The sequence below is a fragment of the Physeter macrocephalus genome, chromosome 8 (genome assembly GCF_002837175.3).
Source record: "Physeter macrocephalus isolate SW-GA chromosome 8, ASM283717v5, whole genome shotgun sequence".
Lineage (NCBI taxonomy): Eukaryota > Metazoa > Chordata > Mammalia > Artiodactyla > Physeteridae > Physeter > Physeter macrocephalus.
Genome location: NC_041221.1, coordinates 45101251 through 45114815, shown reverse-complemented (window position 1 = coordinate 45114815; position 13565 = coordinate 45101251). Strand labels below are relative to the sequence as shown.

Sequence of the window (13565 nt, the reverse complement as noted above, 5' to 3'; positions counted from 1 at the left end):
CAACCCAATCCAAAAATGGGCAGAAGACCTAAATAGACATTTCTCCAAAGAAGATATCCAGATTGCCAACAAACACATGAAAGGATGCTCAATATGACTAATCATTAGAGAAATGCAGATCACAACTACAATAAGGTATCACCTCATACCAGTCAGAATGGCCATCATCAAAAAATCTACAACAATAAATGCTGGAGAGGGTGTGGAGAAAAGGGAACCCTCCTACACCGTTGGTGCAAATGTAAATTGATACAGCCACTATGGAGAACAGTATGGAGGTTCCTTAAAAAACTAAAACTTAAACTACCATACGACCCAGCAATCCCACTACTGGGCATATAATCTGAGAAAACCATAATTCAAAAGGAGTCATGAACCACAATGTTCATTGCAGCACTATTTACAATAGCCAGGACATGGAAGCAATCTAAGTGTCCATCGACAGATGACTGGATAAAGAAGATGTGGCACATATATACAATGGAATATTACTCAGCCATAAAAAGAAACGAAATTTGAGTTATTTGTAGTGAGGTGGATGGACCTAGAGACTGTCATACAGAGTGAAGTAAGTCAGAAAGATAAAAACAAATACTGTACGCTAACACATATACAAGGAATCTAAAAAAAAAAAAAAAGGTTCTGAAGAACCTAGGAGCAGGACAGGAATAAATATGCAGACATGCAGAATGGACTTGAGGCCACGGGGAGAGGGAAGGGTAAGCTGAGACGAAGTGAGAGAGTGACATGGACATATATACACTACCAAATGTAAAATAGATAGCTAGTGGGAAGCAGCTGCCTGGTACAGGGAGATCAGCTCGGTGCTTTGTGACCACGTAGGGGGTGGGATAGGGAGGGTGGGAGGGAAATGCAAGAGGGAGGAGATATGGGGATATATGTATATGTATAGCTGATTCACTTTGATGTAAAGCAGAAACTAACACACCATTGTAAAGCAATTATACTCCAATAAAGATGTTAAAAAAAAAAAAAAAAAGAAGAACCTCAAATGAAAAATTCTTTCTCCTTAGGTGCATTCTGGTTTACAACTAACATGCTCCCTGCTACTTCCTGGGTAACAAAAAAAAAAAAAAATCTTAACGTTGTCCTTTACCTTTTCTTGACAATTCAAGATTTTGTCATCCTCATGGCACATGCAGTGGGGCCTGTACCATGTGATTGGAGTGTGGCTGTGAGTATGTGTCTCCTCAGTAACTACAGCTTTCCAAAGAAATGGAATGCACTAAGGAAAAGGCAGAGAAGAAGGGAAAGGCCAGTGGTTCTCAGAGAACACGGAGCAGGTGGGAGGTGGGAGATGATGAGAGATGAGAAATCACTTCTAGCTCTTCTTCATCAACTTAGAGCCATGAAGGAGGAAAGAAAGGATGATAGAGAAAGATCTAACCAGAGCTGGAAATTTACACCGGCAGTGGATGGCTCCATTAATGTTGAGATTTTCTGTGACCTTGATTATCAGTCCACACACACAGATGCCCTGGGCAGGTCCTTCTGTTGTCCTTTTGGTTTCGGTGCAGCCATCTAATTTTAAGGTCTATTCTGGCTTGCCTTTAATAATCTGACCAATAAAACTCATAGTACGTGGGACAAAAATAAAGCGGCAAGTCTAAATAAATTGTGTAGGTTCAGGACCTTCTGTGGAAGCAAGGGCAAAAGGTCTTCTCCACAAGCACCCGTCAGGCCGTGAGGAGGGAGTTAAACCTCCAGGTCCAGCTCTCACCCATTCCTTCCATAGCCTTTTTCCTCCCTGTTTGCATCTTCAGGAGGCACTAGTCCCATACCAGGTCCTGAGGAGCATGCAAAATAAATTTCAGATGCAGTTTAAAACATAGGACAAACATGCATGAAGTAAGTAAACAAAAATGAAGTAGAGAACACATTTAAACATTCACAATGAATCCTCCCAATAACATGCAACATTGTGCCTGTGAATCAGCAACTCCCACCAGCTCTCATGCCCTTGGTGCTTCTCCTGATCTCCCCCTGACCTTTCAGCTTCTCCCTCTGGCTCCCTAACTCTGGGTGTCTCGGGCTCTTTCCGGAGTCCTCTGCTCTTCTCTCTATACTCCCTTCATCTCTTATCATTTCCCCCATAGAATTGGTCCCACCCCATCTCCCCATGTCTGCTCATTTAGTTGCTACATTTTCAGCAGCCTTACCCAACTCTTCAGCCTTGGCCTCTCACCAAGCTAAGATAATAGCTCTAAGACACCTAAAGTGGGCTGTAAGATGCCCCATATTTCCCACAGCCTCCAGGACACCCCTGACTATGATATTCCACCATCGGCTGAAATTCGACACTGCCAAGACCAAATCCACCATGTTTTCCACAAAACCCTTTCTATTCACACATTCATTTATTCAAGGAGCACATATGAGCCACCTCCTCTGCAAAAGTCCTTGCTAGGGGCTGGGTAGTTAAGACAACCGACTGTGTTTCTCAACCAATGCCGGGATTTCCCCAATATTACAGGCAAGAATACTGAAGTCATCTTTGACTCTTTTCTGCCTTTCATTCCGTATAACCAACCTGACACCAAGGCCTAGTTTTCCCTCTGCTGAAATGCCTCTTCTAGTAACCCCTCTCACTAATTCCCAGTAGCCCCAGTCTCCTAGGAGCTCTGCTCCTCCCACACCTGGAAGGCTACCATGCCCTCCCAGCTGGCCTCACCATTACCAGTCTTACCCCTCCATTCTACCCTCTTGTGGCTCTCAGATTTACTTTGCTAAACAACGCTCTTGTCAAGTGTCTCCTCTATTTAAGAGTTTATTGATACTCCACAATTTTCCAAAGTGAGTTCTGTGGGACACTGATCACAGGAGAGGTTCATTGGTAAAGGGTCCCATTAGAAAATAAGGTTGGGAAACACTTTAAACTCTATCTCCCTCCTGAGGAGACACAGTGCACGTTAGCCTATTAAAGGTACTGACAAGTCCTGCTGTAAAGAAATCTGATCTGGTATTTCTCAAAATTGTTTAACCACTGAACTGATGATTTTTTTTTGGTGTGCCAGTTATTAATAAAAACAGAATTAGTGTGTAACAGACTTCGGCAATTGCTCTCCTTTAGATCAAGTTCAAACACCTTGGCCTGTCCTTTCGAAGCATTCCATGTCAGGTCCCACCTACCCGTCTACCCGTAGTTGCTACTACCCTCCAACGTGAACCTTCGGATCCTTCACAGAATGTGGTTACACAGTCAGTGTTCATCATCGCTGACCACTACGAAGACCCAAATGTTGGAATCTTCTTTAAAGGAAAAACTGTTGATCTTGTAAACATGTGCTTGATGGATCTATAATTCTTTAGAATAAAGTGGGAAGACACTCAGGCTTACTTCTGGTTGTCTCTATTTCCCAAACCGTTCAAAGTGTACTTAATAAGAAAATCTAGTTAGAATAGACTGTAAGTTCAACTTCCTTCTATACTAGGAACCTCTCTTTTAAAATCCCCGGCACATAAGTCTCCTTTTGAACACTTCTCTTGGTGAGGAATTCATTACATTTTGAGGCAACACATCCCATTGCCAGATACCTCTGGTGGTTAGAGAAGCTCTTTCTTGTGTGGGGATGAAATCAGCCTCTTGAAACTCTTTGAGAAATAGCCGTGGGTTTGAGTTCAATGGCCTGTGTTGTGTTGGGAGGGACATGCCCGCTGGCACTCTGGGTAACTCTGCTCTTCTGTTTATCCAGGAAAGTAAACGCAGTGGCACAAAAGCAGCTTGGCCGCCTATGGCACACAAGTGCCGTCTTCTTCCACCCTCCGATCCACGAATATGCAGAGAAGCTTTCAGCGCTTCTTCCTGAGCCTCTGAAGGTCTGATGCTTCCAGTTCAAAGGGATAGGAGTCTCATGATCCCAGGGAAGCTGGCCTAGGAAATGAGAGCGTGGGTGGGAATCTGGTCTGTGCTTTGAACGTCCGAAATGAGTGCGCTAGCGGCCATATCAGAAAGCGCTCTAGGAGAAGAAAGGAATTGATGAATTACTGGTGAAACCGGCCGATGTTCACTTCATCAGTTCCAAGCATCTGCCTCTCCTTGGTCACTCTCCTCACCACCACATCTTTGCAGAAATCACTTAGTGGGAGCCCCAGGCTTCCTGACACTCTCCTCTGTGTTCCTCAGGAAGTTTTCATCTCTTTGCTCCACAGCCCCTCTGCAAAGTCATTGGCATTTCTCCTTCTTTTTTTTTTTTAACTTTTTATTTTATACTGGAGTAGAGTTGCTTAACAATGTTGTGTTAGTTTCAGGCGTCCAGCAAAGTGATTCAGTTATACATAACCATGTATCTATTCTTTTTCAAATTCTTTTTCCATTTAGGTTGTTACATAATATTGAGCAGAGTTCCCTGTGCTACACAGTAGGTCCCTGTTGGTTAACCATTCTTCTTCAACAAAGAGTGGAGCCATTTTTTTAGAAGATTAATATACCATTAAGTTCATTTGGTCTGAGATGCACTTTGATATTTTTGCTAAGTGAGATGTTTTTCTGCGTCTGAAATGATTGAATGTTTTAACTGAATTGAGATGTTAAAATGCTGGCCAAGGTTTGCATTTCGGGATTCAATGAGTTAATACATACTTAGAACAGTGCACCGTACCTGGTGTTAGCTATTACGATCATCTTCCTGTATTATTTAGGTACCGTATTTACTATGTTATCTACAAGAGATGGAGGAAGTTGCAAGAGCTGCAACCTCAGTTCAGGGCAGGCACACTCATGGACGAGTAGAGGCGAGGAAGCCCGCAAGGGCACAGCCCTGGCCTCCCAGTCGCCGAGGCTGGAGGATCCAGTGCCCTTCAGTTCTCCCCTTTCTTTCAACCGGGCTGAGCTGCACTTTTTTGTTTGTTGCTCGTTTGTTTTAACATTCACAAACACCGAACAGGCTCCTCTGGGAGCCTGCCTTGTCTCAAGCCTTCAGAATCAGGTGGGGCAGTTCAGGTTCAAGAACCAAGAGACCTGGTTCTCAGATCCCCTCAGCCACTAACCACTGCATGCCTCCGCAAGTCTCTCCATCTCAGCACTCTGCAGAGCATCAGGTAAAACCAATGAAAATCTGGACTATTTCACAACTCCGACAATCCCTTAGTCATTTTTGTATCTCTAGTGCTTAGCAGCTGCTCAGTGAATAGCTGTAGAATTAATATAGTAATCCAATGGTGGGACTGCTGGTACGAAGGGAACTCTCCTTAATAATCAGAGGCTGGGATACACTGTCCTTAACAATTTCGAATGAATTGGGTAATCATGTGTCTCATGACCATGTGTCTTATTTTTTTTCTCCAGGTCATTTTCCTGATGAACAGCGGCTCAGAAGCCAATGACCTAGCCATGCTGATGGCCAGAGCACACTCAAATAACACAGATATCATTTCTTTCAGGTAACCACACCTTGGAACATTCAACTTCAACATTGACTCACCCCAATATTCAATGTTTATCTTTAAAATATAGCCTAGAGCAGGAGAGTGGCTTTCCCAGGGTGTTTTTCTAATTTTAGATTTTAGGGTAGGGTCAGTCAAATGAATTTTATGTCTGGATAACACCATCCAAATTGACCTGATCCAAGGTAGGGGTCCCTGACTGAGGTAACCAAAAGTTTGGAGTCCCAGTTTTGTCATAGAATCTCCTATGGAATTAAAAAGAAGGTGACACGACAGCTTTTTAACTTTAAAGATATGGTATAGAAAGTAACACACAACGTTTTTCATCAACTATGCTCCAATATAAATTAAAAATTAAAATTAAAAAAAAAAGTTAAAAAAAAGGTATGGCATTGACTATGACCTATGCCAAATAGTGAATGATTGGTCTGCACCCCCAGAAGCTCATGACTTTGCCATATGACACTGGGCCCACTTTCATCTCTGCTTATGGTAAGGAGCCATAGCCTGAATAGCCTACATGGACTTTCTTTTTTGTCCTACTCAGCGTTCCACAGGCCAGTGATCATAGAAAAGTAAACTTAACCCAGTCCTCCCACTGTTTTCTGTCTGCAGAGGAGCCTACCATGGATGCAGTCCTTACACACTTGGCTTGACAAACGTAGGGTTGTACAAAATGGAACTCCCCAGTGGGATGGGCTGCCAATCAGTAAGTTTTGAGATTTTTGTCATATTTCTCTAAAAACTCCTGGTTGTATGGAATCATTTGTCAGATTTTCCAGGCATTAGGACTAGAAACCAATACAAATTAGCTTATATTATATAACTATAATTAATCAGGGGCTCAATTTGACTTAATCGAGTTAAAGACCATTTAAGGGAAATGTTTCTTAGGAAGACCTTCAGAGTCTGAGTAATAATGACAGAGATTTTTTAAATTTTGTTTTGCTTTTAAATAAAATCAAGTAAGCTGCAAATAAATGCACTGAAATAACTTCCCAGAGCCTTGAATGCATAAAATTTCCATAGAGTCGTGCCTGTACTCACCTGTTCTCACTCACTGTTTCCACATTTTCAGCATCAGAATCAGATACCTAATTATTCTTATTCTTTCAGATGCCCTTACCGACCAAACTCTTGAGCAAATTGTTTCCAGGCTGACACTGAAATCAGTTTGCTTTGTAGAGTGCCCTCATAATTGATTTCCAAGAAAAAAAAATTATCTCTTTAAAGCAGAATATTAAGTTTTTGTCCTAAGTGGGAGAAGAGTAAAGGAGGAATCTTAGTATCAAATTAAGAAGCCCTCTTGCCTTAACTGGTACCATAGGTTGCCCCAAATTGGCTGTCTTGTGTTCACGTCTTGCTAAACTCCCTCTTTTGTCATTTGCAGACGATGTGCCCCGATGTTTTCTCTGGCCCTTGGGGAGGAAGCCACTGCCGAGATTCTCCAGTGCAAACAATTAGGAAATGCAGCTGTGCACCAGGTCCAGCTGGGCAGGGAGGGAGGCACATGGTGGAAGGTCAGGAGGGCTAAGGGATGTGGCGAGAGGAAGAACCATAACTGGGTGAACAGATTCAAAAAAGTGGGAAAGGGAAAGCCAAGGCAAATAACAACTAGGAAATCACCCCTCACTGAACTAACACCTCTTATGCCAATGACCACTATATCATCAGAGTATCCATCTCCTGTTAGGAAACGCATCTCAGCATCTCATGCTATCAGAGCTAAGCCAAAAACAGACTATCACCTGGTGCTTCACTAAAGGCACTCTCTTAGCTCTCCCAGCAATAGCTCTGCTACCAATTTTAAAAGAAAACAAGGTTTTTTTGAGGGATTATTTACCAATTCCCAATGGGAGGAGGGGAAAGGAGAAAGAACACTTAGAAATCTCAAAACTCCAATCAGGAAGTTCCCCAGGGACTCAGAATACCAGCCAAAATGAGAGCCTTTGTCAAAACAGAAGACCATTCCTGAAGGCTGCTGACATCTCTTCAAAAGTTGTCAAGGCGTCCTCACAAGGAAAGCCAATATTCGTCAAGCACGTTGCTATTACATTCTTTACCTCTTCTTCACGGGAGGGAGAGGAGGCATGGAGACAGCATCTGTTCTTTGCTCATCAGCAAGCCCCACCTCGCACCTGTCATCCCAGTGCAGGACCCTTTGGACAGCTGCCCCTAAGCAGTGCTGAAGGAAATCAATAAACACTCCAGCCGAGAGATCTTTAATGGAACAGGGTGAGTCACTGGGCTGAGAGGAAGAATGCAAATGGAAGCCTTAAAAATCAGCTTCGAAAGGAAGAAACTTCACAGTCATCTTAAAATTCAGATGGGATAATGGCAATACGGAGGAAGGAGGATGAAAGAACGAGCTTTAGAACAAGACGTTATAGTCACAGAACTTAAAACCATAGGGAAGTTTAAAGCTATCTTGCACACTCTCCATTTTAGAGATGAAGAAACACGTCCACACCTAGGAGGCCGAGAGCTAGGACTTGACCCCAATTCTTCTGCCCTCAAAGCCAGTGCTCCCCAGCCATGACCACCCTTGTTCACACCGATATGCCAGCAGGAGGAACCCAGGCTTAAAAATAATTCCTGCGCTGCTGGCCAGGATTGAAGAGACACATGAAGTCAGGAGCCCTGGGTTGGACTTTTAGCCCTACCATGGCTCAGCTGCAAGCAAAAGTTCCATCTTTTGCTTCCGTTTCTCATCTGTGAAATGGAGGCGGCAGTACCTGCCCCCACGGCCCCTCATCCCAGGCCTTCAAGAGACCAAAGAAGAGAGCTTTTATAGAGGCAGGCAGACAATAGCGATGCCAAGTACAGCCATGCCTGCATCTCATATCCACGTGGCACCAACAACTAAGATCAGTTGGATGAACCTCACAGACGTAGAAAGCACCAGCGCAGAGCTTCAGCGGCAGAAGCCCTCAAGACATGGTCACTTCCTTCCCTCCCAGCTCTGTGTCCCTCCCTCTCTGAGGCCTTCTCTCCCTCAGGCCAACTGGAATATACCAGAGCCCCAGGGTCCTCTCTCTAGTGGCCTCTAGAGGTTAAATGATAGTGACAGGCAGACATTTCTGCTTCTCGGAACTGTGATCTTTGGCACATCTGAAGTCAGCTGTTTTCTTAACGCATATCTTCAAGAGACAAGACTGATATCATATCTTTATACAAAAAGGGACTTCAGCCTCCTCTGGTGCTGTTAGGGCCTGAGAAGAGTTTGGTATTTGCTGTAAAAAGGCATATTCATATATGTTTATAAAGGCATCCCAACGTGTGAATTATTCTGAATATAGAAGGTTCCAGTTCTCCATTCCTCTTAGAGTTCATTCAGTGGGCACATCCAGGTGCCAGTCTTGGTTGGGGGCTTTTTTTTCACCTCAAAAGTAGGTCATCATTTCCCACATAGGCATCCATTTTTGAGCCTAATATAGATATTTTTGTGGTAGATTTCATTCCCTTTCTCCACCCCCTCCTCAGGATTTTTTCTTTCCCACTGGTCATTCCAGTCCCTGAATTTCAGATGTAACCTGTGATGAAAAGCACCTCTCAACCCACTACCCCACAGTGTTCCAAACCTGGTACTGATCATGTCATTTCTCTTTCTCCTTTTGCAAGACAAGTTTCCTTTTTCTTAAAAAATTGTTCTTTCTTGGTGTCTCACTCTGCTTAACTCTCTCTTTACCACCAGCTACAATGAAAACTCTTCCCTCTCTTCTCCGTTGCTTGGATAACATCCAGGAGAGCATCCCCTCTCCACTTGATGTTGTCATGGTGACACTACTGCACCAAGTCTCTCTCCAGAGGCGACCTGACCTGAAGTCACGGCAACGAGCCAATGAAGTAAATGCGAAATGAAGGAGAAAACCAATGACAGTTGATGGCCTCCCGTCACTGAATTTATGGGCAGTGGGAGGGAACAGTATGAAAGGTCTAGCGCAGGTTCAAGCAAAACCTTCTCCATGGTTTGGTTTTGTCCAAATTTAAGCCATTAGGGTTGATTTTGCTCCACCCTTTGATTTCTCTAGTTACAAATGATTTTACTAAATTCCCAAATTATATCCTTTGAACATATGTCTAATTCATCCTTTAGGGTCATCCTAGGTTGTTTTCTCTTCCTTTCTTGATAATAATAGGAAATTTCAACCTCTAGGGGCATAGATTTATTATATCCTACTACTATATCTACTATATCCTACCCATCATATAACATAAGTGATGCTAAAAAATGTACTTTCTGGGTTTGCTATTCATTTCATTACTTCCTTCTTCAAACCCCCAACCCTCAATTCCAACTAATTAAAGATCAGGTAACTCTGTCAAGCAAGCTTTCCCAAACATCGCATGTAGCCTCAAAGTATGTTTGGGGCCAGGTCATGTTTTTCCCACTTTTTAATGAAGAACTGAAGTATTCAATATAAAATATATTTATGGTTCACTTTCGAAGATGATAACTGAAGGTTTCCATTCCTTATCTCTAGCCTTCAGGAGACAGGATCGCATCCACGCCTCTAAGCAAGCATCACGATGGTAGACGGTGACTTGCCTCCCAGACTGCTTTCAGCAGAAACCCCCCATCACACCCACCTCTCTCTCTGCATCTCTTCTGCTGTCCGTGGATGTGGGTTTAGATTCAGAGACTATGTGATGCTGTTTAGAACCAAATTACAGGTGTGGATAAAAATTCTGAAGGTTCAGTCATATATGGATGTACTTGATCTGGGACCTTTGGTATTCCAGAGGAGAAAGCTTCCTCTGCCTTGCTATAATGGATGAAAGTTATCTGACTGTAGTACATTCCTCTTTAGACTAAATTCTGATTGCTATATAAACATATTTACTAACCATAAAGACTGAGATACTTTGTACCTTTAAAACTGTACATCAGATTAAGTAGCAATGAAAGGTAAACATAGTTATTTCCAAATAGATTAAATCCACACAGCAATTACATTTGAATTACATCTACACTGTTGAGAGGATCAGTATCCTTAGGTAAAACAGCTATCTATACCAGACTCAATGATGCTTTGGAGCATTGCTTCTCCAGATGGAAACAACTGAAGTGGTTTTTTATGCTTTTGTGGCTATGCTAGTCTTGCTGCTCTAAACAAAGTATGAGTCATTCTGACAGAATGTTCAGAACATTCAGAAACCTATATCCTCATATCCTGGTTTACTGTATCTTGAGGGACTCTATTCAATTTACTGTCCTGTTTTCTTTTTTTCTGTTTTCCCCCCATTCTTCTGGATGTCATTCTCACATCTTCAAATGCTGTGTTTTCTGTTGTCGTTTTTTTGTTGCAGATTGCTGCCAAGCTAAAGACCAGTATATTGAACAATTCAAAGATACTCTGAGCACTTCTGTGGCCAAATCAATTGCTGGATTTTTTGCAGAGCCTATTCAAGTGAGTGTATTAACCAAACATTAATTGAGCCCAGTTCTAAATTATCAGATTTTTAACTCATACATTCTAGAGAATTCCAAATTATTTAAGTGACCACTGCTATGTCCCTCTCCAAACTTAATTCATTCCATTGGTCCCCTTAAAAAAAGGGGCGGGGGCTGGTTTTCAGTTGACCTTTGAAAAAACCATCTCCTGCACTCCCAGACTGAACAGAGAGATAGATGAAACCACTGAATCCCTAAATCTGTAAAAATAGAAAACCCCAGCAATTTTCAGTTCTTTATCATCACCCACACTGTCCGGGGGCCTTTCTATAATCTTACTAATTCCCCTTAATCTACTTTTTCTCTACTCGCAGGAAAGAATACGCTTGCATCCTTCTTCAGCAGGCATGGCATAAGAGTAATGGCCCCTCTTTTCACCCATAGTTGAAACAGTTCTAGAGACTGTTTTAAAAATTGCTAGTATCACTAATGCTAATATTGATCATGATCCATCTTCAATTCTCTTTTAGTACTTTCAAGGGCTGTGCTGTTACTCTAAGTCTTCTTGGTTTGGTCATTTGCAGGGGGTGAATGGCGTTGTCCAGTACCCAAAGGGGTTTCTAAAGGAAGCCTTCGAGCTGGTGCGTGAGCGGGGAGGCGTGTGCATCGCAGATGAAGTGAGTGGCCATGAAATAGGTGCGATGCAGTGCAGCCAGGACAGGAAAAGCACAAGGAGAAACTTCTTTAAACCCTCCTCTGTGGTCAAGGCAGAAAGCATCTACTCTGGGGATTCCAAGACATGGGTATAAGTTAATGAAGCTTTGGCTAGTTGACTGGTTAGTTCGTTATTGGATTCGTTGGTCCATTTAATCAAGTACAACTGAACGTAAACATCCAAATTGAAGTCTATCAAATAAATTGTTAACAGGCATAGGTGATGCTGCCATTCCTCAACATACTTTTAAAATTCCTTTTGGGGAGTGCATGTCAGGAGCAGTTTAACCTTAGTTTAATCTCATAACCAAGTTTTCATTTTAATTTTTGCCAAAATATTATTAACCAGTCTGGAAGCATTCATCTTACCTTAATAACAAAATTTGTTTGGAAATCATACTTAAAAAGAAAAGGTCCCACCTCTAAGTTAGAAGAGGGCCACCATCATAGATATTCAAAAAGTAGTTCCAGGGACTTCCCTGGTGGTCCAGTGGTTGGGACTCCACGCTTCCATTGCAGGGTCACGGGTTCAATCCCTGGTCTGGGAACTAAAATCCCACATGCCATGCTGCATGGCCAAAAAAATTAAAAATTAAAAAAAAATTTTAAGTAGTTCCAAAAATTAAATGCTAAAATAGTTATGGCAACATTGTTGGAATAATCGTACAGTACCTCTAAAGGGACACTTTAAGGGAATAAAATCCATGGGCTCTGTGAGCTATAGCCTGTGTCTTTCCTAAAGGGATTAATTTACATTATAATCACACCCCTTATTGGAGTGTAACTGGTCTTCTGCCTCCTGAGAATAGCAATGGAGATCAAAAGACCAGAGGGTAGTGGCCAGGGCCTTCAAAGTGCTCCTGGATCATTTCTGGGTGACCCGTCATGATTCTAACAAGTAGTTAGACCACCAAAAACAGGTAGAGAACTTGAATGATTCATACTTGTTTCAGTCCTGCCATCTTTGCCTAAACAGTTTTCTTCAACTAAAACATCCCCTAGAGGGGACAATGGGCTGCCCCCTCAGCAGAATTCTTTTGCACTTTCCTCCCATGCAGCCATGTCTCTGTGATCCCCAGATGAACTGGAGGACCCCCAGGCACTGCACGGGGAAGCGTGGGCCAGCTCCTCCTGTTGTGTCCATCCTCCCTTTCCCATCCTACCTGTACAAGTTTAGGGAATGTGAACCAAAGTCCTGAAGAAAATTAGTCTGCTATTAAAAGAAGAAAATTCTATTCAGTCAGTTTATAATTAGCTACACTGGTGAAGAGAATAAGCTTTAACCTTTGGAATCAGCCATAGTGAAGCTGCCACCATTGGATTAATTAGCAGGAAGGTAGATTGAATTCAAAGAAACTAATGGATTTCAGAATTTCCTATGGTATGTGTTTTTATCATTTTCAACAACCTAATTAGAAACTAACACAGGGTGACCTTCAGAAGGACTGTCCTAATGAGAAGGTAAAGATAAGAATAGCTAGAACTTTCTGAGAACTTACTAAGTGTCAGGCGCTGTTCATAATTCTTTGTATGTAATAACTAAGTTAATGTTCATCATGATTCTATAAGGAGTGTCCAGTTGTAATTATGCCCATTTTACAGATGAGTGAATTGAAGTCCAAGATGGTTAATTTGCCTGTCGAGATCATGCAGTTAGTAGGGACAGAGCCAGAACTCAAACCACACTAAGCCAAGACCACACTAACCACTGGGTAAACCTGCCTCTCAAGAATGACAGAACAGTAGATAGACTCATCCACCAAAGGGCAGACAGCAGAAGCAAGAAGAACTACAATCCTGTAGCCTGTGGAACAAAAACCACATTCATAGAAAGATAGACAAGATGAAAAGGCAGAGGGCTATTCACCAGATGAAGGAACAAGATAAAACCCCAGAAAAACAATTAAATGAGGTAGAGATAGGCAACCTTCCAGAAAAAGAATTCAGAATAATGATAGTGAAGATGATCCAAGACCTCAGAAAAAGAATGGAGGCCAAGATCAAGAAGATGCAAGAAATATTTAACAAAGACCTAGAAGAATTAAAGAACAAA

At 42.3% G+C, this 13565-nt stretch overlaps 1 protein-coding gene across 1 annotated transcript in view; it reads left to right on the top strand.

The window, feature by feature from the left end:
* AGXT2 (alanine--glyoxylate aminotransferase 2) overlaps positions 1-13565 on the top strand; it is a 48129-nt gene that overhangs the window by 17109 nt on the left and 17455 nt on the right. The window contains exons 4-9 of the mRNA XM_055086881.1: positions 3714-3837; positions 5306-5400; positions 6019-6112; positions 6794-6887; positions 10714-10814; positions 11383-11475. Of these exons, the coding sequence (XP_054942856.1) occupies positions 3714-3837; positions 5306-5400; positions 6019-6112; positions 6794-6887; positions 10714-10814; positions 11383-11475 (601 nt within the window). The remainder of the gene's footprint in view (positions 1-3713; positions 3838-5305; positions 5401-6018; positions 6113-6793; positions 6888-10713; positions 10815-11382; positions 11476-13565) is intronic.